General features: G+C 45.6%; 1 protein-coding gene across 4 annotated transcripts; it reads left to right on the forward strand.

Annotated features, from left to right (window-relative positions):
* Nucleotides 1-147: 147 nt before the first annotated feature.
* Nucleotides 148-22,119, forward strand: LOC135239091 (protein SCAI-like). 4 transcript variants are annotated; one of them, XR_010325282.1, is made up of 19 exons: nt 148-416; nt 1,079-1,170; nt 5,790-5,921; nt 10,348-10,443; nt 10,866-10,952; nt 12,023-12,121; nt 12,418-12,514; nt 12,679-12,777; nt 13,192-13,344; nt 13,668-13,769; nt 14,057-14,158; nt 14,689-14,767; nt 15,744-15,843; nt 18,378-18,459; nt 18,800-18,872; nt 19,358-19,531; nt 20,001-20,101; nt 20,243-21,633; nt 21,676-22,119. XR_010325282.1 is itself a non-coding variant. In XM_064307514.1 (18 exons), the coding sequence occupies exons 3-18, from the start codon at nt 5,815-5,817 to the stop codon at nt 20,387-20,389; spliced, it is 1,698 nt and encodes a 565-aa protein (XP_064163584.1). In that variant the 5' UTR covers nt 148-416; nt 1,079-1,170; nt 5,790-5,814; the 3' UTR covers nt 20,390-22,119. The 4 variants fall into 4 exon arrangements, 3 of the variants coding, with proteins under 3 accessions (XP_064163584.1, XP_064163585.1, XP_064163586.1); XM_064307514.1 differs by having other exon boundaries at nt 20,243-22,119; XM_064307515.1 differs by having other exon boundaries at nt 148-332; nt 20,243-22,119.
* The last annotated feature ends 5,462 nt before the right edge of the window (nt 22,120-27,581 follow it).

Raw genomic sequence — 27,581 nt, forward strand, 5'->3', positions numbered from 1 at the left:
ATTGATGATATTGATCGACAAAGCACGGTTTTGAGCATTGAAATCCTGAACTGTATTTACCTTGTATTGGCGCTGTGTCCAATTGACAGCGCGCGAGGAAATGATGTGACTTCATCCGGCTTTACCGACAAGCCTCTTGGCGAATGAAATTCGCAGTTTAGCGTGACGTCTTTTGAACCCACCGGCGAGACTAGTTCAGTTGGCCAGACGTGGAATGTGGGTGTGCTGAAGTTGAGCTCCTTGCAGGCATAACTAGACTGGGCTGCTACCAGCTCTTTTTAAGTTCGCCGCTAATTCACGGAGATGTAATAAACGGCAAGTTTCATGTGAAGGTGCGACCGACATTTCATTGGCTGCCGTGACTCTATTCCAAATATGCGTTTCCCACTTGGTCTGGATACAGTTGTTTTGAGCAGGCGAGTAAAATCTATGGGAAAGTAGCCTGTCTGCTTGCTAACCTTGTACGTTGCAACAAGGCGAGATTGCTATCTCGCCACGGTTGTTAGCTTTCTGGTTAGCTACATACTTGAAGCGTAAATACTTATATCTATCTTAAACATTTTGGCAAGGTGCATATCTTAAATGATAAATCCGCGCATGCGAGTGGCCTAGACAACACATGATTTAGTTTTAATTATCAAGTTATAAGAATTCTTAGATAGCTTTCCCGCTACCATAAGTAGCAACCATCAATGATCTAATCTAGCGTTATTTTCCAGATTTTAAATAAGTGCATTTACATTTACAAAGTTTTGCAGACGGCAGATGGTCTTTTCCAAAACCGCCTTGTTCCTTTGTTGTATTTTAATCTCGCAGGCCGAATACGGTAATGCAGAGTGAGAAACTCGAATGAGCTGAGCTGAGGGGGAGATTCAACTTAACTGGCGACACCATACCTGGTTCCGTGCAGCAGTAGCCTACATCATCAAGCTACCTTGTGTCGCTGACAGCGAAATAGGCTCCGCAATTGGTGTGGAGGAGTACAGAACACCGTGTCCATAGGGGTTTAGTCTCGGTATTTTTTTTTTGTCCTACAGACGCTTTCAAATCGCAACTGTCATTCATTTATGTTGTACAGTATCAGGCAAATTGGCAGCAGACGTCGCCCTGCTCTTGCAACTGGATTCGAAGGGGCACGCACCAGTTAATAGAAGCAGTTCCAGAAAAGCGGTAAGTAATTTATTTTATTAATATTATTTTTTTGCTTTAGCAGTTTTTACAGCCTTAGTAAGCTAGTAACTGGCCGCTCGGAAAGGTGTGGTGGTCATGTTTTTTGATGGGTTGTATGACAGTAAGCTGCCGGTATTTGGACACTGCTGCTACAGGAGGTACGTAGACTATGGAGTTAGAGTCTGTTTGCCACAATTAACCATCTTGCACGTTACATGACAATCAACCTATTTAATCGGAATGGGCGGACTTGGCAGTTAAATTAAAGCATCGATCCACAACAATAGTCAATTTATCTAAGTAGGAGTGTCAATGATGTGTCCTGCTTATCGCTAATAAATAAGTAAACAAATAAATAACTCACTCTGAATATTTTTTCAGGGGTCTTTGAAGCAGTATTTTACATGTGCGTTTTAATGACCGATTACAAATGAAATTACTTAAGATAATTGTCTGTTTTAACGGTAATTTAAAATATTAATAAATAGAAAGCCAGCGTCGCATGTAGCCTACTTTCCTTGCAAATAGAGACGTGTAGGCTACATTACATCGTTTGCCTGAAGGTAAATGAGCATGTATGTATATATTCTGGTCAAATGACATTAAGCTATGTATAAGCTACATTAACTCTATATTTTTTAGATTAATAGACAATTATCTCATGTGGAAGACGGGAAGCAGCCGAACTATGTGCATGCGCTCCTTTGTGTGTATTCGAATGAACATTGGAAATGCACAATGGAAATGCGTTTTGGCTTTGCAATGAAGGCTCGTGCCTATTTACTAACCGTGGTCGTTGAAGACTCATGCATTCTCATTAGAATTGTGTTTGGGGACTGGATGTGACACCGGACCTCCGTATTATTTATTTATTTAATTATTATTTTATTTATTTATTTATTTTGACAAAAAGATGGAATGTTTTTTCGGTGTCCCCTATATCTTCAGGTTGTGTGTGTTTTACAAAACCAGTGAAAATGTGCACAACATTCACATATCGCAGTGTTTGTTTTTTGGGATCCACAGTACCTTCCCTCGTACATATAGGCTACATGGGATCTAGCAACGGCGAAGAGAGAGCCCTGTCGGGTTCAGTCAGTATAGGCTCGGTGCCGCGCAAGACAGAGGAGGTTCAACCTCCTGACAGCGCGCGAGCTACCCAAATGTGTGACAGCGTGGGTTCGCCACTGTCTGTGCGACCATATATTTTGCTCTGTCATATTTGAAATACCATTAAATGTTTTTTTTATGTTAATATGTTTTGTGACATGAAGGGTACTTCTGTAGAGGGTTATGCCGGTCAAAATGTATGTCCCCGCATGTCCTTGTCAAGGGCTCCACTATGTTTTCCTTTAAACAGAATTACATCGGGCGATGCTTTTTGTAATTGGGGGAGACTTCGAGCAAGTAGCATAACTTTGAAGTACAAATTTATCCAAAAACGTCAAAAATATGTATATATTATTTTACTATGAGAGGATATGTATAACAACCTGCTGGGTAGTGCTGCCTAGATTGAGACAAATTGCACCTGATGACATAGTTGGGAAGACCTCCTGTTTCATCTAAAAAAAATAAAAATGTAGCCTAGATTTGCATGCACTTGGGTCTTTGTCATTATCTCAGAGGTTACATGTTTGGGTACTTGTCCTCTGCGAATCAAGCAATTCCGCATGCCAAAACGATGTAATTGCCTTTGAAACTTTACCGTCAAAGAGAGTGTATGCTGCCATTTCTGTTTCCTTTGCCTCCATCTCCCATAGTTCATTGCATAGTCTTTGCAATGCCTTTGAGGCACTTGATGGGAATTGTATTACAGTGACTACACATGCTGTACAGCCAGTCAGTGAAGGCTGCTATTGAGCTAGACTGCTTGCATGCCGTTCTGTCATAGCATGGGGTGGAGACCAATGTGTGATGTCGTTCACTCTAAAGGGTAGGATTTGATGCATGTGTGTGAATTTGGTGTGCGTTTGTACAGAGGAGGACTGGGGCGGATCTATTAATGCACAACTCCGGGTTCGGTGGTCAATTCCACTTCAGTTCAGTCTCAAGCCATTCATTGAAAAATCCTCATGATACATGGAGATTTTTCCCCCAGTTCATTCCCTGAGGCGCTTGGGTGAATCTCGCAATTTCTTTCAGGAATTCTGGTCACACTTACTCCTATGGCTATACGCACATGCACACACACACTCTCACACACACTCACACTCACACGGTCGGGGTTTCCCCTGCATGTTGTGACGGACTCTCTGGCGCAGTGGTGCTCATGCATTCTCCTGAAGGCAGAGTAAATGGGTCAGTCTCATTTGTGCACAGAAGCTGTTCCTCTCCACACAGAGTGTGCCTGAGTGCAACGGCTCCCTCCTCTCAGGGAGAGAGAGAGAGGGAAGGAGGCTGAAAGGGGGAGAAGGAGGCACAGAGGGAGAGAGGAAGGTAGAGAGGGTGAGAGGGAGGCAGAGATAGAGAGAGGAAGGCAGGGAGGGAGAGAGAGCTCTTACATCAGCTGGGGAAGAGGGTAGTTGCTGGATTCATCCTCTCTCTCATCCTCATGTCAGTCAACACTGGGCCAATATTATTCATATTAAAGTGTCAGACTATGTTACTGAGTCGATAAAAATGTATGCGTGCCAATATGTGTCAGAATGTGCATGTATGTGTGTGCATGTGCATAGGGTTTGTGTGTGTGTGCATGTGCACATACCCTGTGTGTGTGTGTGTCGCGCGCACGCGTGCATGTGTGTAGTTATATGTGTGTACGCATGTGCACATACACTGTGTGTGTGTGTGTGTGTGTGTACTTCCAGGTTACAGCAGTCTGGCTGCTTTCAGAAATACTAACACAAGACATTTGCTCATATTAACTCTGAAAGAAGGTTGGCAGGCCAGAGCTGCTGAATACAGCATTAATAATAGCACTAATACTAATGGCGAGTCCATGAAGTTTCATTGTGTGAAGCACAGCCTTTTTCTGCCAGAAGAATAAATTATTCACGTATGAGCTGGCTCGATACAAGCCCTGCTGGAAGTTTTCTTCTTTAGCCATATCACCTGAATGCACTAATGCATGGAGAACAAGAGTTTGAGAGTCCCGTTCCTGACCTAGTGTGTGTTTGTGTGGGAGAGTGTGTGCATCTGTGTGTCCATGCATGTGTGTGTCGTTGTGTGTACATGTGTGTTTTGTGGGTGTGTGTATGTGTCTGTATGCAGACTCAAAGAAAATGAATTTCTTGATTTAATAAACTTATGGACAGTGGTTGCACAGTATTATTAAGTATATGCAACTGATTAAGTAGAACTTTGCATATACTTAATAATATTTTGTGAAGCCACTGTCCATAGTTTTATCAAGTAAATCCAACGATTCATTTTTTTGAGAGCATGTGTGTGTATGGAAATGTGCAGGCGTGCATGCTCGTGTGTGTGTATGTATACGCTTACGCATGTGTGTGTGTGTGCAGTTGCTTTCTTATGGACGCAGTTGGAAGGAGTGTGGTGTGTCCATCTGTCCTCTCTTCTGTCTCATGTGTCATGGTCTCTCTCTCCCTCTCTGTCTGCCCCTCTCACGTGAGGTTGTTGGTTTTAGCACACTGATGTTGTCGCTGGTTTGCTGGCTGCGCCGTTGTGCTGTGACTGTGTGAATCCTCTCAGTGAGCAGACGTTGCAGAGTGAGGTTTCCGTGGTGTTCTCGAGCCTCCTTTCCTGGGCACGGTTTTCTTGCACGTTAGCCAAACTCCAGACAGCGCTGCTTCCTCCTCCTCTAACCTGGCGGCATATGGTGGGCAGACCCTGCCAGATTCTCCCTCATTGCGGCCTCCTTCCTGTTCCATGAGGTCAGACAGGAACAGTTTTGCTGAGAGACGAGGGTGAGGCTCACCTAGAGGGAGCAGTGTCAGACTGATGCAGATCTGAGAACCATGCACCCCTTCACCATCTCACTCTCACTTTCACACCGTCTCACTTTCTCACCCAAAATGTGCACACTCTCACCCTCTCACACTCACTGTGCACAGTCACTCGCTCACTCTCTGTGTACACTCAGTTAACTGTACGCTGTAGACTACTGAATGCGCATCAGTTTCATAAGATCAGAATGAACAGAAATTTGAGAGACTCCTTCCCCCTCTTTCTCTTGTGTGTATGTATGCATACATGTATATATGTGTTTGTTTGTGTATGTGTGGGTGTACATGTGTATGTGTGTTTGTGTGTATGTCCATGCATGCATATGTGTGTGCGTGTGTGTATGCTTGCGTACATGCATGTGTATGTATGCATGTGTACGTTTGTGTGCACGTGTGTGTATCCATGTATGTGTGCGTGCATGTGTGTGTGTGTGTGTGCATATCTGTGTGTGTGTGTGTGTGTGTGTGTATGCATATATGTGTGCGTGTGTGTGTGTGTGTGTGTGTATGCATATATGTGTGTGTGTGTGTGTGTGTGCATATATGTGTGCATGTGTGTGTGTGTGTGCATATTGTGCGTGTGTGTGTGTGTGTGTGTGTGTGTGTGTGCATATATGTGTGTGTGTGTGTGTGTGTGTGTGCATATATGTGTGTGTGTGTGTGTGTGTGTGTGTGTATCCGTGCTTATACAGTTTGTGTGTCCCCGCGCAGGACTGAGCGGAGGGAACCTGGCGCCATGACGGGGGCGGGGCTGGATGATGACATTCCCCTGGGCGAGAGGAAGACGGTCACAGACTTCTGCTACCTGCTGGACAAGTCCAAGCAGCTCTTCAACGGCCTGAGGTGCGCCTGTCTGTCTGTCCGTCCGTCTCACTGCCTTGCCTGACCGTCTGTTTCCTACACTGTCACACTGAAAGCTGCGTGATCAACCCTGGACCCATGTCCTCTGAAATGGCCCCCTGCTCATTATCTCAGTTCTTCAGGTTTCATGTTGGTTTGTTTTAATAATTTGATCCGCTCTTTATGTTTCCTTTGCTTAGCAGTGCTGGCATGTTTGTGTGTGTAGGAGAATCTCTTATGCTTTTCCAGAACCTAGGAATAATGTAGCAACCTCTGACTCTATTAATCAGATTTTTTATACTTATTTATTTTTTTCAAGCTTCCATCATTTCAGGGATTATTTTTGCATGATTGTGAATTTGTGATCATTGGATATCCAATGTCTGCATGTGTTTTTCACTAAATTAGTTATGCCGAATGAAGCGGTATCATCACTGAGTTTGGACTGGATTGTAGCTGGTGTGATTTGTTGCTCACTTTTATGGCACAAAATTCTCTCCTCATTCCTTCATTGCATTCTCTGTCATACTGAAGTTCTGGTGTTCTGATTGCCATACTGATATATGGCACAGTTATGGGGGTGGTTTATTGTTAATGCCTTATAATGTGCAGCCTCCATTAGAAAATATGATTCTTTTAAGGTTTTCCGCCAGGGCCCAGTTCTGATAGTACTGCCACAGAAGATAAAGATTCTGTTGTATCTAGTGTTCTCTTCTGTCTGCAATTACATTTTTTTTCCTGTGCCTTTCTTCTGTATTAATTAAATGTGACCCCTAGACTCCCATGAGTAGAATGGATTTTTTAATATATTGACTTGAGTCAACACTTTATCCATATTTAATTTATTTCAGAACATTTTAGCTCCGATTCTGGATTCTGCCCAAATTAACTCAGGGTTATGTGTTTGTTTTTCTCGATTAGAGAAAATTAGAAAATGAAAAAGGAAAGCAGAAATGGTCACATCAGACGTTTCATGGCTGCTGGGTTGCTTTGGAGTTAATCAGTCATTTTTAGCAAGTCTGTTTATAGTCTGAGTATGTCATTTGCTGCAGGCTGTATCTCTTGCTCTCTCTCTCTCTCTCTCTCTCTCTCTCCTCTATGTCTCCCCATTTTCTCCCCTCTCTCTCTATCTTATTTCAATATGTTGGCATTCCTGCTTGTTCTAATGTATTGTGAAATTATGTGTTAAGACAGAAATAAACAGAATACCATGAATGAATGGAAACCGTAACAGTAGTAATAATCCAAATGCAAACATGATTAATATGTTGTAAATGATAATGCTGATCAATAGCATTTGAGTACATTAGTATGTTATATGTGGCTATCTGTGCAATAAATGTAGTATTTGTCCATTTTTGCCATTGTCTCAGCAAAAGCCGTGTGTTTATGTGCATCATATGTGTATGTGTGTGTGTCAGCACATGTGTGTTGCATTAGCCTTTATTGTCTATTTCTCTGTGTCTCTATGTTTGTACATTACCACCTAAGAGTGTTCCAGTGTGCGTGTGCAAGCAAGAAAATTAAAGAAAATTGTTCGTAGGGAATGAAAATGTGTTTGTCTGTGTGTGGTGTACTCGTTGAGGGGGAGAGTCTGGTGTCTGTATAAGAATGTGTGTGTGTGTGTGTGTGCTTGAGAGAAAGTCTGATATATGAGTGTACGTGTGTGAGTTCATTAGTGTTTGTGTTTGTGTTTTCTGTGGGGCAGTAGCAGTCGATGGCGCGGTTCATGTGGTGCAGTCGCAGTTTATCAGTCAGTCTTGCTGTGTGAGGGATGCAGCGTGAGACAGCCGGAGTGGCCGTGATGCTGACTGAGCGCGCTCAGACCCAGAACCGTCCTCAGAGCGCCCGCAGACTCAAACTTCAACTTTCAGCAGTTTATTTTATTTTTCACTTTCTGTTCAGACTGCGTTTTTATCTCCAGGCCTCCAGACAGGGATTTAGGGCTAGAGAGTAGGAAGGGGCTTAGGAACAGAATATTTGGGATATTCCATCCCCCCCCCCCCCCCCCTTTCACTTCAGTGCTCAGGGGGTGTGTCCTATGTCATTGTCACGCCTCTGGATGAGTGACCTTACAGGTCACTGGGGTCAGAGGTCACACAGGGTTACATTTGTGTAAATCCAGCTGTGTGTGTATTGCGGGTTCTACAAGACTCTTACCAGATTCTCGGCTCCATATTCTTAACACTGAAAGTTTGTCTGCCTTCCGTTGATGAGCAGAAACATTCAGATTTGATGTGTCTTCTGAAAATGTATTTTATTGGTTTAGAGATTCCAAAAAAAATCAGAGGAGCCAATTAAAAAATACAACTATTGTTATAGTTATAGTTATATATTTTACAGTTATTAAGTAGAAGATTAGAATTGGTGCATTTTGACCATTTTTGAGCAAGGTTTGACTGTCGCTGGGAAGAATACTCCTCCTGCAGCACAGTCTCCTGGTTTTGACATGAGGTTACCAGTCTGATGAATAACCACATCTGTCCTACTGACACACACACACACATGCACACACACAGACATACACACACACATGCACACATAGACATACGCACACACACACACATGCACACATGCACACATAGACATACGCACACACACACACACACACATGCACACACACAGACATACACACACACACACGCATGCACACACACACATGCACACATAGACATACGCACACGCACACACACACATGCACACATAGACACACACACACGCACACAAACACACATTCGCATGCACAGATGCCCATACGTAAGTGCACACAAACGCATGTCCACAGAAACGTATGCTCACATTTGTGCGCACACGCATATACACGTGCTCATACACGTACGTTAGGACACGAACACGCTCCCTAAAACACTACGCTCAAATACACACAGTTACGCGTGTGCACACATGCACGCTCAGACTGTGCTGATATGATCTGTGCCTCTCACCCCAGGTGACCTCGCTGGTTGTGGGGGAGGGGCTTCCGGCTGTTTAATTTCATTCCATGCACCATTAAATCCCCATCTCCTCCAACAGGATTAATCCCCGGAAGATCTATTCCCCCGGAAGGAGCCCAGCTGTAAATCAGAGGCTGGGCACGGGGGTGGGGGACCGGGGTGGGGGACCGGGGTGGGGGACCGGGGAGAACTGATTTACACATTTTCAGCCCTGCTTAACCTACCGTCTGTTCATCAGGCTCCTCTGAGTCTCTTCTGTGTTCTGCAGTGAAGAATGAGTGAGAGAAGTACTGTGTCTGCGTGCGTGCGTGTGTGCGTGCGTGTGTGTTTGTGTGCACGCTTGTGTGTGTGTGTGTAAATAAGCGTGAATACGTATGCTTGTGTGTGTTCGTGCAAACATGCATGTGTGTGATATGTATTTGTGTGTGTGCATGAACATGTGGATGGTTCTGTTGTTGTAAGTGTAATATTCTTCTCCCAGGCTCAGTGTATTGTGTTTCCCCTTGTCTTTGCGGTCTCCTGATGTGTTGCCATGGGAACGGTTTGAGATGGCGATGGGGCTTGGAACTGTTTTTTTAATTTTTTGGGAAGAAAGGACACATTGCACTTCCACTCGGGCAGGCAGAACCCACAGCATCACGTCATCACTGTCTGACTCATTATACACACGCATGCGCACCAACACACACTCATACACTCACTCACACACACACACACACACACACACGCTCTCTCTGACAGAAACACGCTCACACACTGTCCCCTCACTCTTATTCATGTCTGTTGCTAGGCAGATCATCAGACTTTCCAAATCTTCCCTCATACTCAAAATTATTAATTAAATCATATTTCTTACCCATGCTAATATTATTGGCAAAAATTTAATTCACAAATGCCTTATAATCAATTGAATGTTTTAGGAATTCTGTCCTCTTTTGCAGAACATTATCTTAACATTTTTCCGACAGGCAGTAGTGGCACCAAATGAACATTGGACATTGGAATTGTGGGAAGTGAATTTAACTTGAGCGCTTATAGAGGGTGGGTGGTAGGCGCTGTAAAACTTGCCTCATTGTACAAAAAGACTGCGCTGACTGGTTTACTGTGTGCTGGGAAAGCTGTCTCTTTGAAGATAGTCTCTTTGTCTCTCCCTCTCTCTCCATTGCTTTTTACCGCTCCCTTCTTCCCTCTTTCTCTCACTGACCTCTTGTTTACCTCAGACTCCGGATCTGAGATAGGGACTGTGTGGTTCTAGCAGAAGTTACAGTTATTGTAGCAGAATACAGTTATTTATTATTGTTATAAGCAATAATTGCATGGACCAGTCCTGTTATTAATTGTTTAAATGAAGTATCATTGTTGACAGAGCTGCATGCTGCCATGAAAGGGAGGAGGAGGACCCAGAATTCATTGCTGCACATATAGGTGTGGTTGTGGCTATGTTTCTGACGGTGTGCCCCCCTTCTCCCCCTCAGGGACCTGCCGCAGTACGGGCACAAACAGTGGCAGTCTTACTTTGGCCGAACCTTTGACGTCTACACCAAGCTGTGGAAGTTCCAGCAGCAGCACAGGTGAGCTCAGCTCTGGAGTCCAGGCAGTGATTGGCTGCCGTTTCTCCAGGCCTGTCGCCCTTAATCGAAGCCCCGCCCTAATGCTGGCTAAGCCAGCGTGCGTTAGCACTTTCTGCTTCTCCACAACCCTCTCAGTGCTTCCAGTCTGGGCTTTTCACTCTTCTGATTGTCCCAAAAGGACTGGGTGCCCCCCTCAGTCCTGGTGAGGGAAGGAAATGTAAAGAAGATCATTCACTCTAGAACTAGAGATTTATGCTTTCTGCCTTCTGGAAACTGGTCAGAGAGAGGGAGAGATGGGGGAGACAGTCCACTGTTGCTCAGTATTAACTGTATCCCTGGTTTGCTTTGGGTGGAAAGAAACCTCTACATTGTGTCTGTATGTGTCTGTATGTGTGTACGCCCGTGTGTGTGTGTCTTCACAGGCAGGTACTGGACAGTCGGTATGGGCTGAAGAGGTGGCAGATCGGGGAGGTTGCCTCCAAAATAGGCCAGCTGTACTACCACTACTAGTAAGATCCTGCCTTTCATCTGCATCACTGTCACAGTGGCCACAGTTACATGCATACCACATTCTGAATAATGGGTCCTTATTCTGGTTAGGGTCACATTGCAGTTATGCCATTTACATGTGGGTAAGTCCGGGTCAATTCAACACACTTTTGGACTGCATAATCACAAATTTTACTAAGATTTGGCATGTGGATTTAGAAAGGTCTTAGAATAAACCACTGGGGCCAAAATTACACTTGTCTCTGATTGTTAATCTGGGGGGTATGGGCTAATTAATTTTGGACTAATTAGCGTGACTCGGTGAATTTGACTTGTCATATCCCCATTACTATAGGTCATAGAGAAATGGCTCTTATATCATTTAAATGTCTTTTCCAGCTCTTTTCCAAGTGTTTAAAACTTGCTAGGTGTGACCCGCTGGTGTGGTTTGTCTTTAAATGAGGGCTATCTGAAGGCACACACTAAAAAGTTTACTGTGCACCTGTCTTAATGCTGAAGTATATGATGGATATCAATCATAGTGTATGTGAAGCTAGAAATGTTTCCCTCTTGACATTTAGTCTCTTCCAGTTTAAACCACACCCACGTCCTGTTTCTATCCATATACTCATACAAATACAAGTAATTTCATCATTCAGCAAATACAGATACAGATACAAATTGTGGCACATCTGTACACCCCAACTAGCTAGTTTGTATATGTTATATTAATGTAATGTTAAATTTAACTTATTTCAGCCTTTTGTGAATGGGAGTACAAATGGGCGGTTTTCCAGTTCACTAGATAAGTGCTAACATTAATGTTTTGTCATCAAAAATTCAATTATCTCGTGCGGTAGCTGGCTATGTTGCATGATTACAGCCGTGTTTCCTAAAAAAAACTGGCAAATTGTTTGTCTAACCAAGGTGGGCCAGGCTTTGCTATCACTCTACTGTTAATCGGAATATGGAATAAAATGGATGTTCTCTGAATATTTTCCCCGTGCCTGTTTGGTGTTTAAGTGCTCGTGTGTCTGCGTTTATATGGCTGGTCCGGTAAGTGTTTTTGTGCGTGCTTGTGTGTGTGCAGCCTCCGCACCTCCGAGACCAGCTACCTGAACGAGGCCTTCTCCTTCTACTCCGCCATCCGCCAGCGCTCCTACTACTTCCAGGTCAACAAGGAGGACAGGTGAGACCAGGTGTGTCCATGGCCACGCCCACAGGGCGGGCTCGAGTGTTTGCGTCGAGCGCATGTGGGCATCTCACTGAGTTTTTGAGTTCTCGCAACCCCTCGTGTTTCCTGCATTCTCATTGGCTGGTTGATATGATCTTGTCACACGGCAGGTCTTGGCTTTGACTCTCCCCGTTTCAATTTTGCGGGTTCTTCCTCAACACTGTCTCTTCTTTCTCTCCCTCCTTGCTCCCTCCTCCTCCTCCTGCTCCTCCTCCTCTCTTGCTACCTCCTGTCCTCCACTGGCCTCCCAGGCCTGAGTTAGTGGTGAAGAAGCTGAGGTACTACGCTCGCTACATCGTGGTCTGCCTCCTGCTCAATAAGATGGATCTGGTGAAGGTGCTGGTTAAGGTGAGGACAGAGGCTTTTTTTTCTTATTTTTTTACAGTTTTGAAAATATGAGGCCCTTGTGTCATGTGACTCATGACTGATTTATTTTTTGTGTGCGTCTTTGTGTGCATGGGCCTTCGTTTTTGTGTGTGTGTGTGTGTGTCTGTCTGTCTGTCTGTGTGCAGGAGCTGTCAGATGAGATAGAAGATTACACTCACCGCTTTAACACAGAGGACCAGCTGGAGTGGAACCTGGTTTTACAGGAAGTGGCTGCTTTTGTGGAGGTGAGAGACATCACTAACCAGACAGCCGATCACCCTCTGTATTCATTACGTGCCCTCTAGTTCCAAACTGTACAGCTGTCCATTGTGATGTCACAGTTCATGAATATTCATGAGCAAGCATGCCCAAGGACAGAATACCATTGCCACAGTATTGTGCTTTGTCACGCCTGTTCTATTTTCTGAGGGTGCATTAAATTTGGCTCTTGAGTCACACAGGGCTGGCAGGGATGGCAGGGTTTCAGCTGGCTGGGATGACATTGTCTCGTCATGCTCCAGTGATCCCCACTGGCTTGGGCGTTAAAAAAGCTTAAAAATAAAATAAAGAAGAGAAAAAGAGTGTGTCCCTGCTGAAAAACACCACTGTGTGTGTGTGTGTGTGTGTGTGTGTGTGTGCGTGTGCGTGTGTGTGTCTAGGCGGATCCAGTAATGGTGCTGAATGACAATAATGTCATTGTGATCACATCCAATCGTTTGCTGGAAGGGGGCGTGCCCCAGCTGGAGCAGGGCATGGTGGTTGGTCAGCTCGCCCTGTCAGACGCCCTCATCGTCGGCAACTGCAGCAACCAGGTACGCTTCCACTTCTGGCCTGTTGATATTGTTAATGTTTAAGATTGCATGCTTAACTCCTGTAATAATAGTATGTGTGTGTATGTGTTTGTACAGTGTGCGCATGTGTGACTGCACTGTGATTTCTGTATCTAAGGGGTGTGTGTGTGTGTGTGTGTGTGTGTGTGTGTGTGTGTGAGAGAGTGAGAGAACAAGAGACAATGCTGTGATGTCTCTCTTTCTCAGGTGTGTGCGTGTGCATGCATGTTCTGTATGTGTGCACACGTGTGTGTCTGCGTGAGCGTGGCAGTGCTGTGATGTCTGTGTCTCTCTCTGTCTCTCAGGTGAAGTTCAGTGAGTTGACCATCGATATGTTCCGCATGCTCCAGGCTTTGGAACGAGAACCCATCACCCTGGCAACACCGAACACCAAGCCAGGCTCACTGGTGAGGGAGCACTCAGTAACTACTGCTTTATACATGCAGACTGCTATCTTTATTGCTACTTTATAAATAATCCAAACTGCCTTTATTACTGCTTTATAAATACCCCAAACTGCCTTTATTACTGCATTATAAATACACCCAACTGCCTTTATTACTGCATTATAAATACACCCAACTGCCTTTATTACTGCTTTATAAATACACCAAACTGCCTTTATTACTGCTTTATAAATACACCAAACTACCTTGTGAGCGCTGTATACTGAGTGTCTTGTGCATCCTCGCAGGAGCCCACAGAGAAGCCGGCTAAGAGAGAGAACCCCCACAAGTACCTGCTGTATAAGCCCACCTTCAGCCAGCTCTACGCCTTCCTGTCTGCCTCCTTCAAGGTCCGTATCCTGTACTGTCCTCTGCCCTGCTCAGACTCGCCCCCTTCCCCCTGCCCTGCTCAGACTTACCCACTGCCCACTGTCACACGTAGTCCCGCCCCCTTCACTCTGCCCCGCCCCCTTCCCTCTCCCCTGCTCAGTCCTGCCCCCTTCCCTCTTCTCCCCTCTCCATCTCACTCTCTTCTTCTGCTCTGTCCCCCTCCCCCATCTTTTTCCTTCTTCATCCATATTCCCCCTTCATTTTGCTGTCTCCCACTATCTCTGTCTCTCGCTGTTTATCTCTCCCTCTCTCGGCCTCCTGCTGTCTATCACTCTCTGTCTCCCGGTCTCTCTGTCACAGGCAGATTGTAGCACATAGTGGAGGTGTGAAGCCTGAGTAGTGTGAGTGCGTCCCAGTGTTTCAGGAACACTCGCATATGCTGAAGCTGTTACTATAGTGACATAGTTTCTATGGTGACGTAGTCATAGAGGCTGCTCCCTCTCACTCTTCATAGTGTTGTTCATCGTGTTGCTTGCGGTGCTTGTTGCAGGAGCTGCCAGCGAACAGCGTGCTGCTGGTCTACCTCTCGGCCACCGGAGTCTTCCCCACCGGACGCAACGACTATGAAGGTGAGCACCCGTTCCCCTCCGCTTCCCCCAAATCAAAGCTCCTGCCTCCCCCTTTCATCGATAAGCAGGAGCCAGTATGCTGCACAGCATGCTTAGCACAGGGGTCGGCCTGAACGATACAGCCTAAACACATATAGCATAACTGAGCCTTGAATGAAAAGATTACATTTTTTCATTTTTTCATTTAAGATAAACGGCATTTAAGCACACCATTTAAAAAAAATAATTTAAGGTGGGGCTGTATGTGTTTGGGTAGGAACATCGCCACCTGCTGCTCATTTACGGGAAGGATTTTGTTGTCCTGAGGAAACCCCCCCCCCCCCATGTGACCCACATTAAAAACATAAAAGAAAGGAAAAAAGCGTAGCTCACCCTTTTCACGCCTCAGAAAGAACCCCCAGTGGTCCTGTACATTAAAAAGCGTTTAATGGCGGGATTTAAGCCCTGCCTGGTTCGCTGCACTTGGCGGTATTTCACCCCAGAAGATCAATATTTTTTCCGTGGCCACATAGGACACGCAGCGCCTGGCTCTCTGCCTCATTAATTCATCCTGGCACATAAAAGCAGACGGGCTTTTCTCCATTGAAATGAGGCGGCCGTTACCCATAGTCCCTCAGGAAGCAAGGCAGATGGTGGGGGGGGGGGTGCTGGGGGGGCTGCTGGAGGGCCATGTCAGGTAAGAGCTTCTCTGGGAGGTGCTCCAGCTAAAATTGTATAACTGTCTTGTAAAATGCATCCTTTGAAAGCAAAGGGGTTTCTTTGTTTTCTTGTTTGAATGTGTGTGTGTGCATGCATGTGAGTGTGTGTGTGTGTGTGCATGTGTGTGTGTGTGTGCGCGTGTGTATATAGTGTGTGCGTGCGTGTGTGTGTATTATTGTGTTTGTGTGTGTGTGCATGCGTGAGTGAGAGTGCGTTAGTGTGAGTGTGTGTGTTTGTGTTTGTGTATTATAACGTGTGTAATCTGCCCTGGTTTCAGGGCCCTATGACTTTGGAGGTGTCCTCACTAACAGTAACCGTGACGTGGTGAACGGGGAGATGCTACAGAAGAGGAACCAGGCGCCCAAGGAGATGCACTGGTGAGTATGATACATAACCGCACACTGCCACACACATTACTGCACACATAACCACACTGTCACACACATTACTGCACACATAACCACACTGTCACACACATTACTGCACACATAACCACACACTGCCACACACATTACTGCACACATAACCACACTGTCACACACATTACTGCACACATAACCACACACTGCCACACACATTACTGCACACATAACCACACACTGCCACACACATTACTGCACACATAACCACACACTGCCACACACATTACTGCACACATAACCACACTGTCACACACTTTACTGCACACATAACCACACTGCCACACACATTACTGCACACATAACCACACTCTGCCACACACTTTACTGCACACATAACCACACTGCCACACACTTACTGCACACTAACACCTGCCACACATTACTGCACACATAACACACTCTGCCACACACTTTACTGCACACATAACCACACACGCACACATTATGCAAACCACGCCACACATTACTGCACACATAACCACACTGCACACATTACTGCACACAACCACACTGCCACTATTACTGCACACAACCACCCCTGCCACACATTACTGCACACAAACACACTGCACACACATTACTGCACACATAACCACACTGCCACACACATTACTGCACACATAACCACACTGCACACACATTACTGCACACATAACCACACTGCCACACACTTACTGCACACATAACCACACTGCCACACACATTACTGCACACATAACCACACTGCCACACACATTACTGCACACATAACCACACTGCCACACACATTACTGCACACATAACCACACTGCCACACACATTACTGCACACATAACCACACTGCCGCATACATTACTGCACACATAACCACACAGTGCCACACACATTACTGCACACATAACCACACTGCCACACATTACTGCACACATAACCACACTGCCACAACATTACTGCACACATCACACCACACATTCTGCCACACACACTGCACATACTGCACACATAACCACACTGCCACACATTACTGCACACATAACACACACGCCACATCACATTACTGCACACATACCACACTCCACACTTACTGCACACTACACACTGCCACACACATTACTGCACACATAACCACACTGATATTACTGCATTACTCACATACTCATACTGCATTACTAACATGTACTGCCACTACATGTACTTGATACATAACCTGCATATTAGTGCATATTTAAGGGCTGATGTAGTGGGCGTGCCTAGTGGCCTGTGAGTGTGTGTCTGTGTGTGAGTGTCTGTGAGTGTGTGTCTGTGTGTGAGTGTCTGTGAGTGTGTCTGTGTGTGAGTGTCTGTGAGTGTGTGTCTGTGTGTGAGTGTCTGTGAGTGTGTGTCTGTGTGTGAGTGTCTGTGAGTGTGTGTCTGTGTGTGAGTGTCTGTGAGTGTGTGTCTGTGTGTGAGTGTCTGTGAGTGTGTCTGTGTGTGAGTGTCTGTGAGTGTGTGTCTGTGTGTGAGTGTCTGTGTGTGAGTGTCTGTGGTGGTGTCTGTGATGTGTGAGTGTCTGTGGGGTGCGTGAGTGTCTGTGTGTGAGTGTCTGTGAGTGTGTGTCTGTGTGTGAGTGTCTGTGAGTGTGTGTCTGTGTGTGAGTGTCTGTGAGTGTGTCTGTGTGTGAGTGTCTGTGAGTGTGTCTGTGTGTGAGTGAGAGAGAGCTGGCTGCTTAGCTCTGTGTCCTCGCTGAGGAAGAGAAGCTGGATATAATGGCGGTAGATCACACTGACCATCTCCAGCTTGTTGAAAAGCACGGATGTGCTCAAAGTGAAATATGACAGTGCTTAGCGTACAAAGCCAATGATGTAGGCGAACATGACAACATTATTACAGCAGCAGTTTGCAATAAATGCTTCAGCCCTGCAAAGCATCTGTCCGATGACCACCCCGATCTCTTCTGGGGCTGCAAATCCCAACCGGCGTAGTAATAACAGACAGATACATGACAAGTGTGGATAAAGCATTTTCCTCAGTGTCATTTGAAGAATACAAACTAAATTTCTTATATAAAGCAAGATAGTCTAGCTCAAGATAGTCTTTGGTAACTTAATTCCTGATTTCACGTCAGATATTTTGTTAAATATTTTTTAAAAGATGTTAAGTTTGCATTTAGTTCTTTAAGAAATTATTGGTTATTAGAGGTTTGCCGCGGTATAGATTTGGTATCGATGTTAAGGATCCAAAGCTGGAATCGACACTAATGCACACAACCAGACACCCACAACCGTACTAATGCACACAACCAGACACCCACAACCGTACTAATGCACACAACCAGACACCCACAACCGTACTAATGCACACAACCAGACACCCACAACCGTGCTAATGCACACTCAACTGCATGCTCATGCACAAACTGCATGCCACCCCCCATTAACACACACACAACCACTGAAGACCACATATTAAAATGAAAAATGCTACAGACCCACACACTGTTTCACCGCTTGTGTGTCTCTTGTGTTTAACAGCCTGCACCCTGGGGACCTGCTCCCCTTCACTAGGAAACCCCTCTTCATCATCGTGGACTCCTCTAACAGCTCGGCCTACAAGGTGAGCCCTTCCTGCGTTTCTCTCTCGGTTTGATTTAGATCTTTGTGCCAGGGCACCCCCTGGTGTCAGATTTTATGCTGTTTAGCATCAGCAGTCAAGAGACAGCCTTGTGCTCAGTTTACTTTATACGGGAGTTTATGCTGAATTCATGACCTCTTTTTAAGCAGAACAAGCTGCACTAATGATATTATATTATACTGTATAACACAGATCTAATTTATGGGTTACCCCCCCCCCCCCCAATATGTATGCTCATCAAGGTGTACTATTCTTTTACACATATATTCATCTGAGTAACTTTTGGTTTATTCAGTTTTTTTTCTTCATCTGGCCCCTGCAGAATTTCACGAACCTGTTTGGACAGCCGATGGTGTGCTTGCTGTCACCCACAGTGTATCCGAAGAGCATGCAAGGTACACGCCCCAGAATCACAACCTCGCACCTCCAGAGGAGAGGCCTCGGAAAGCCCTGGGCTTTAGTGAAATGTTTTGAAATGTTTCTATATTGAAAGACCAGATTGCAACGCACTGTTACTACGGTCGCCGTTAAGGCGATTGTGTGCATGTGACACCCGTTTTTGAATGCATCGCTCGTTGCTATTGGTTACACCCCCGGAATGCCTACCGCGTGGGAGCAAAGGCACCTCAAAGGCTGGTGCTGAACGTCGCAGGGCGGATATAGCGTTCAGAGTGAACTGTGATGAAACAGGCGAATGAGCGACGTCTAATCAGCCTCAGCTGTGCCTCTGTGTGATGCTGCTGCCCAGCGTGCTGCGTTCCCACCGGGCTGTGGGGGAGACAGGAATAACCGACAGCCGCCTAAGAGGCGGAGTCAGCCCTCTCTGCTCCTCCCCCACCCTCACCATCCCTCTCCCTCCCCTCCTGTCCCCTCCCTCTAGACCAATCGCAGCGCGGCAGCCTCTTCACGCTCTTTCTGTACAGCCCCCTGGTGGCCTTCCTGTACGTCTGCGGGCTGAGCAGCATGCGCCAGGGCATGTGGGAGAAGGCCCAGGAGCTCCTGCAGAAGGTGTACCGCGATATCGGCCAGCTGATGACGCACTCTCCTGCCATAGGTACTGAGAGAGTGTGTCAGTGTTTCAGTCGTCCATGCTGGAACGTTTTTTCCCCGCCCCCTCGTCGTGGCTGTCACGTGACTGAAAACTGTGAATATGCCCTGTTTGAATTTGCGAGTGAGATGACAAACCCAACACACACTCACAATCATTCAGCTGTTTTGTCATTCATCAATCCCTCTCCCTCTCTCTCTCCCCTCTCTCCTGCCTCTCCCGTATCTCCCTCTCTCCTCTTTGTCCTCTCTCCCTCCCTTTCTCCTCTCTCTCCTCCCTCTCCCCTCCCCTCTCTCCATCTCTCTCCTCCCTCTCCCTCTCCTCTGCCTCTCCCTCCCTCTCCCTCCCTCTCCCTCCCTCTCTCCTCCCTCCTCTGTCCTCCCCCCCCCCTCCCCCCCTCTCCCTCTCCCTCCCTCCCTCTCTCCTCCCTCTCTCCTCTCCTCCCCCTCTCCCTCCCTCCCTTCCTCCCTCTCAGACCAGGCGTTTCTGCAGTTCTATGGTGATGAGTTCCTGCGGTTGCTGCTGCTCCGTTTCATCTTCTGCTCGGCGGTTCTGAGGCTGCACAAGCTGTTCCGGGTGCGTTGGCCCCTCCCTCCCTCGCTTGATTGGCTGTGCTGGGTCGTGGAGTGCTTGATTGATTGATTGACTAGCTGTGCTGGGTAATGGAGTGCTTGATTGATTGATTGACAAGCTGTGTTGCTCGCCCTGTTATCACAGGAGGCCCGGAGCTTTCCGGAGTCCTATCCCCCGCTGCCCCCGCAGGACACGGTGGAGAACAGCGTTCTGCAGCGCGGCGTGCTGGAGCTGGCGGCCATGTTGGACGTGCAGAGCCTTTTCTGCGACGGGCTGATGGACAGCTACTGACCCCTCCCCCCAGCCACTCCCAGCAGTACCTGGCCATGCCCAGTTCCACCCAGCCACGCCCACATGCTGACAGCGCTCTCTGGAGGAGGGACTTTGGAGATTTGACCTTGGATTTAAATGTTATTTTTCAGGGTTTTTGTCTTTCCTTCAATCCTGGCAGAGAAACAATTTCTCCTTATTTTTTCATTTTACGTTTCCCATTTTACGGAATTTACAAAAATGTTTTTCGTTATTTACACATGAACACCGGGGGTGCTGTTGAGTGCGCAAATGCCCCGTGACGCACAGAGGCACATGCTTTCAGTTTACGCACACACACACACACACACATCCGTTACCTGCTCAGGATGGACACGGACCGATAGAGCCGTTTCCAGAGCGTACATTCAACAGCGCGGCGGGGTTTCGCCAGCAGTTACTCAAGGGCGACGCTGCCTGCTGTGCTTCCGAAAGATCACTCCTAACATTCAGATGAGCTGAATTTGAGGCCTCCTCATTTGCCAGCCCAAGGGCCTGTGGCCTTGTTCTCTTTCCGGCCCCCCGGGCTCAGGATTACAGGAGCATTCTGCATGTGAGTATCTGTGTGAAACCTGGACAGATGTAGCGATAGCTGTAGCCTGCTTTCTTTATTCATGTTAAAATAGTGCGCCACCTATGTTCTGGGAGGGTGTGCAGTTTAGTTTGCTTGTTTTTTTTGTTTTGAGTTCCTCTGCTGAGCAGCAGGGGGAGGTATAGCCCCTATGTAAGTTGTGCTGTATAGTTTATTGACGGGTGACTGGTCTCCAAGGTAACAGCTGGTGGGAGTCATGTGACTTGAATCGTGTCCTATCGAGCTGCGAAATGCCTGGTTTCCAGTGGGCAGGTGTTAAGCTGTGCAGTTCTAATGAGAGCCAAAATGGCGGCGTGCATTTCACCTTATGAGTCCCACCTGCAACTTGTGAATCCGTTGGCCCCAGAACATCTGTATGGGTGGCCATTGACCTTTCTGAAGGTCCGGCAATGTAGCGCACAGACCGTTGTTTTATGAGCTCCTGTGAAGTACATCGTTAGTCCATCTGTCTGTCCTGTGGTGCAGGTCTTAAAACCTTGTTTCCAGTTTGTATAGAATTTTTTTATCTATATTTGGGAAACATCTCAAGGGAAAAAAGCAAATATACACATGTGTATAACTTAAGTCATTTGAAATGAAAGTTAAAAATGACGACAAAGCACGAACAAAAGTGAAGCAGTGAGGCGCTGCTGTAGTGTGTGTGTGTGTGTGTGTGTGTGCGCGTGTGTGCATGCAGGTGTGTGTGTATGTGTGTGTGAGTGTGTGTGTGCGTGTGTGCATGCAGGTGCGTGTGTGTATGTGTGCATGTGCGTGAGTGCGTGAGGATATGCGTGTGTGTGTGCATGCAGGTGCATGTGTGTATGTGTGCATGTGCGTGAGTGCGTGAGGGTATGTGTGTGTGTGTGCATGCATGCGTGCGTGTGTGTGTGTGCATGCAGGTGCGTGTGTGTATGTGTGCATGTGCGTGAGTGCATGTGTGTGTGTGTGTGTGTGTGTGTGTGTGTGTGTGTGTGCGTGAGGTGTGTGTGTGCATGCAGGTGCGTGTGTGTATGTGTGCATGTGCGTGAGTGCGTGAGGGTATGTGTGTGTGTGTGTGCATGCGTGCGTGTGTGTGTGTGTGTGTGCATGTGCGTGAGGGTATGTGTGTGTGTGTGCATGCGTGCGTGCGTGCTGTGTGTGTGTGTGCATGTGCGTGAGGGTATGTGTGTGTGCATGCGTGCGTGGTGTGTGTGTGTGTGTGCATGTGCGTGTGTGTGTGTGTGCATGTGCGTGAGGGTATGTATGTGTGGTGCATGCGTGGTGCGTGTGTGTAGTGTGCATGGCGTGAGTATGTGGTGTGTGGCGTGCGTGCTGTGGGGTTTATAAAAGCACCATGTAATAATGCACACAGTAGCAAGCGTCTGACTGAAATGTGGGGCAGCTTAAAAATAACATTCCAAACTGAGGGTGGACGTGCTAGTTTCAGGCTCTCTCCTATCTCTCATTCGGGCAGTAAATCTGGACCACTTTAAGAAAAGACCACTTTATTCCTTAGTTCTTTTTTTTAAACTGAAAATTGTTGATGATGTTGCCAATAATATAATAGTAATAATAATATTAATGATAGCCTTGCACTTTACTATATTGAGTTTTAAGCAGTGTTTTTTGTTTGTTGTGATATTGGTAAAGGACATGAGCTAAAAAATAAATAAATAAATAAAAGAATAATGCATCACCGGCGAGGGAAGTTTAACCTTTGTCCTCTGATCTTAAACAGTAGGCAGTGATAACAGTTTCAGGACATGGGTATTTGTTTTATTATGTATGGAATCATTTCAGATGGAGGCTATGTGATGTCATCATAGTGTTTCAGAGCAGCGGTGTGCTGCTGATGTCACACCTCCTTGTCCACAAACACAGGTGGTTACCAGACCTGGGTCGAATACACATTTGAAATGGCTTTAGATGGTGAAATTGGAAGAAAGAAACTGCAGATCTCTGACAAATCTTCTGCTAAACGTTGAACTCAACATACAAACATGTTAGAAGAATATTGTTCTGAATATTGGTGAAAAAAATTTTAATCAGGAGGAATTTTACTTTATTTAACGGGGTTAATGTGTGGGTGATTTACCCAGGTCTGGTGACAGTGCATTCTTTCGAATAGCTGAAATTTCTCACTTTCTAAAAAAACAATATTTGTTTTGCCACTATCACAATGCGTCTCTTGTTTATGAAACACACTTGTTTTGAAAAATGTTTTTGGATCAGTATTAATGTCCTTTTTTTTGTCCTTTTGTACCTTTAAGTAATGACTCTGAGCCTAGCAGTTAGCAGTTAGCTGAACAAATGTGGGGTACTGACCCACGTCGGAACCCCTTCCTTTCCTCAGAGGTGTTTGGATCTAAATGGCTGAATAACTTCCAGATCCGGGAAGTAAAAAAAAAAAAAAAACATTGAATAGTTTAATTTGTGAATTCCTGGATTGCAGTGTCTGTGGAAGCATTGAGCTGCACTGCCCCGAAAAGCACCCTTATTTTATCATTTTATTATCATTGTTTTTTTTATTTATTGTAGTATCCCCTTTCTGTTTGCTGTTCATGTAATTTCCTTGGATTGTGACCAGGAGGCACTTAGAGCACAGATCTGGATCTGAATGAGAGGGTGGAAAAAAGCACAGGAGTGTTAACACTCATATACCAAACTGCACACCATGGGTACACAACCAGACAGACACATGAATCCTCCTCCCCTCTTTAAAGGGATAGTCCCTCTGACTGTCTTACCCATAGTTAGACAATAAGATGGATGCCAATTTCATCTCCGTGCATCCAGAAATATTAGACAATATTTCTGTGGGCTGCAGGCTAACTGCGCTGCCAATATGAATGGTGTTTAGATGGATGCAATGTTAGTTTGGCTAAGTGATGGCAATACAAGAGTGGAGTATGGGGTTGCCAGGTATGTGTGTCACTGACTGGAAAATTGTGCACCCACTGCCACTCCCGCTGCAGTAAGTAGTACTGAATACCTGGCAACTCCAAACTGACTCGTCAAGTGGTGCTGCACAGCTACTAATCACTGTGCCCAGCGGATGAATATGTGCTTATTTGTCAGTTATAGTTCTGAATTTAGCTGCCTCTGAAACCACTAAGATCTTGTTTTTCTGTTTTTATTTTCACTCATTATAAATGCACAAGATGCAAGTGTACATAACTTGGTGCTGGAAAGTGTACTTCCATCACTAATTAGCAAAGCTAACATTGCTCATTGCAGCCATTCGAGTGCTCGGTATCATGGCCTGATGCTATTTACTGGTACAGGATGATGAATCTATCTATCATTTAACTATGGGTAAGATTGCCAAAAAGCTAATTTCCCAGTTGGACTGTCCCTTTAAGACCATAGAAGACCATCACTTAACACACTTAAAAATCCACAATAAAAAACACACTTTGTACTGTAAATGCGGAGTAACTGATTATTATAGTGCATTTGCCCTGTGTGCATGTAAACAGCAAGAATACACAACATATCTTTTCATAACAACTGTTGTTTAGTGGAGATGAGTGACAGTACTTCCAATTATTAATTACACCCCTTACGGAAATGGGCTATACTGAAATATATTGAGATAAAATATATCAGAAAGGTAATGAAACACTGGTCAAAAATAATTTTGGTGTTCAGTTTTAAGTAAATTGCTGTTAAATGTATTTATATTTTTCAAAAAGTCCACATATTTATGATATATTGCAGTTTATTCCATTTTCGTAAGGAACTGTTGAACCGTTGTCAGATTCCGGGTTGCAATGTTTTGTTATTTTGTAGATGTAATTTCTAGGGCCAAACCTTAACATGTTACTTGGCTAGTGCGGGTGTTTTTCTTAAAGGTTCCTACTGTTGTGGGAGGGAAGGATGCTAAGGAGAAGCAACAGTCAGAATACTCTTTCTTTATAAGTTAAGGGGTTCTAGGGATACTAGTTTAAACAAACTCAACTTGGTGACCTGTCCTGTGTTTATCACCTAGTTACTGTGTTTTGTCCCATTCGTTGGCAAATCATATTTGATGTTATAATTGTTCATTATTGGGGAGGGGGGGAAAAGATGTGACAATACCAAAACGTACGTGTTTCTTTGTTTTTTTTCTTCAGAAAATGTTTTAACTGAATGCTATGTAAAAATAAAGGTTTGACTGTTTTGTTTACTTTCCATAGAACTGTCTTTTCAGTTTTCTTCCTTCTTTTTGTATGTCACCACTGTTTTCCCAAATTTTTTGCAGGAATACTTAGTTTTACAGTATTAAACTAGTTTGATAAATTTGTCAATCTTAGCAAATAGGCATCCTAATTGGTTTGGATGCAGCCTGTCATTACATAATTAGCTATCACGGTCAAAGGCCACATAAGGGTTCTATTGCACATGAGGTGCTTCATTACCCGTGGGCTCAAAGCCCAATGAAGCGCTATATTATGTTTGTGCCCTCGAGTCTCTGAGTCGGCATGGAAACTGATCATTGATAATTACATTTCACTCATTGGGGGCAGTTGTGCGGTTTTGCAGGGAATCTCTCTAACAGATAAAGTGAATAAACGGTGATGACTCTCCCCTGGAAGAGTGAGTCTCACACTCAGACTATGTGAGGAATTCAGCGTCTCCCTTCCGGAATATTCTCGCTGAGAGGGATCTGGTTGTGGAAGGAGAGGTTGACAGAAGTTGCTGTGTAGGCTGGTGGTGAAGTAGTTGCGATGCTAGTTAAAGTTTCTGATTTGTGGTAGCATTTGGCCTAGCATTTAGCACAATGCCGCTGTTGTGGTTTATGTTGCTATGTAGTCGTACAACATTGCAGTGCAGTGGGTAAAATTTCATTGCACATTGTGCACAAGTTGGCCTCATCGCTAACGGTATGTGTATTGGCCCTTTTCTCATCTTGTCGTTTAAATTCAGAGGTCTTCTGCTAGAAGGGAATGAGGCTGTAACATAAGACTGTCCCTTTTGCAGAAACAATCTCTCCTCTCATTCCTAATCTTCTTCCTCTCCGATACATCTTCCTCATGTCGTATCTTCTTCCTCTTTCTTCGCAGTGTACAGGAGCTGCATTAGAAGGTCTTAATGGCCCTGCTAGACTTGAATAACAGCATGAGCCCAGTGGATCTCTAAGCAACTGCTTATCTACTGTAGGTTTGTTAATTTCTTTGCTTGGATGTCAGTTACCAAAGCTCTTTTTAGCGCATCAGGTCATTGGAGCAAACGCATGCGCCTGACTCCATTATTAGTTTCCCGTAAATAAATTTTAAATCGCTGTACTTGCTGACAAACTGACAGATGTATCTAATTAAGAGTATTTCAACATCAATAGAGAGTAACCAGAAGTATTGAAGTTAAAACACTACGCTACAGTAGAATGCATTAATATACTCACCCACTCACTCTGAGGTCCTGGGAATTCGATTACTATGATAAATGCACATTGGCAGGTCACTTTGACTAAAAGCACCTGACAGATGACTACCTGTACAGTGTGGCTCCCTCTGCTGTGCGCACCAGGAATGACAGTGAGGACTTCTCCTGTTTGACCAGCCCCCTGCGTTCTGCCTGACCCAGCTGCGTGTGAAGTGTACTCCCTACCGAACGACAGCATAGAGAGAAAATAAGCGATGGCCGCCAGGATATTCTCCTTCTCTCCTTTCCTCTCTGTTCTCTTTCCCTCCCTTCTTTTCTCTTCTCCTTCTCTGAAAGGAAAGTAGGGCAGGTTCAGCGGAGTGGGCGGGGCTTTGTCACCCTCACTCTAGGTCGCCAGGAGATATGGCGGCCCAGCAGTCTCTGACTCACAAGGGTCCGGTTGTTTGCAGGACCCACTTCCAACCTGGTTCTGACCAAAAGAGCACCTGCCCCCCCACCCCTCCCCCCTCCCCAGCAACATGGGATTTACAACCTGTACCTGGACCACAACACCCTTCCCCCCCGAACTCAACCAGCTCATTTAAATCCTGCCGCATATTATTAAAGCAGAACCTATTTAATGGGACTGTGGGATGGGTAACTGATTATGGTGCAAGCAAAAAAAAAAACATGCTAGTAAAGATAATCCATGAGTTTTTTTATTATTATTTAGCAGGCACTTTACAATGAAACCCTACGCCCTCCCCCACCCCCACAGAATTCAAATGACCTCCTTTGCTTTATATTAAATGTACTTCCCTGTCTGTACAAACATGAAAATGAAGGGTCAAGGGGGGGAGCTACATTTTCAATGCAACTTTCAGCCAAATGAACGAACACACACACACAGACACACACAGACACGTGCGCACACACATGAACACACACACACACACACATAAACACACGCACACACACATGCACGAATGCACACGCATACTCACAGACACGTGCGCACACACACATGAACACACACACACACACACAGACACAGACACGTGCGCACACACACATGAACACACGCACACTCACAGACATGTGCGCCACACTGAACACAGCACACCACATGCTGAAGCCACCACACTCACAGACCCCCGCCCCACCACAGCACACTAACAGTACCAAGTCACACTCCAAATAACCACATCCCCCTCTGACACTGCTTTACACAGCACCTTCCCTACTGTCTGCAATTTATTACCATTTTCAGCAGCTCTTCTT

Source organism: Anguilla rostrata, chromosome 14, assembly GCF_018555375.3.
Source record: "Anguilla rostrata isolate EN2019 chromosome 14, ASM1855537v3, whole genome shotgun sequence".
NCBI classification, from domain to species: domain Eukaryota; kingdom Metazoa; phylum Chordata; class Actinopteri; order Anguilliformes; family Anguillidae; genus Anguilla; species Anguilla rostrata.

Excerpts from the sequence above, each read along its gene's own strand:
- LOC135239091 (XM_064307514.1), top strand. The coding sequence starts at position 5,815 with ATGACGGGGGCGGGGCTGGATGATGACATTCCCCTGGGCGAGAGGAAG. Across the intron at positions 5,922-10,347 it reads CAGCTCTTCAACGGCCTGAG|GGACCTGCCGCAGTACGGGC; the intron begins GTGCGCCTGTCT and ends TCTCCCCCTCAG. Across the intron at positions 13,770-14,056 it reads ACACCAAGCCAGGCTCACTG|GAGCCCACAGAGAAGCCGGC; the intron begins GTGAGGGAGCAC and ends GCATCCTCGCAG.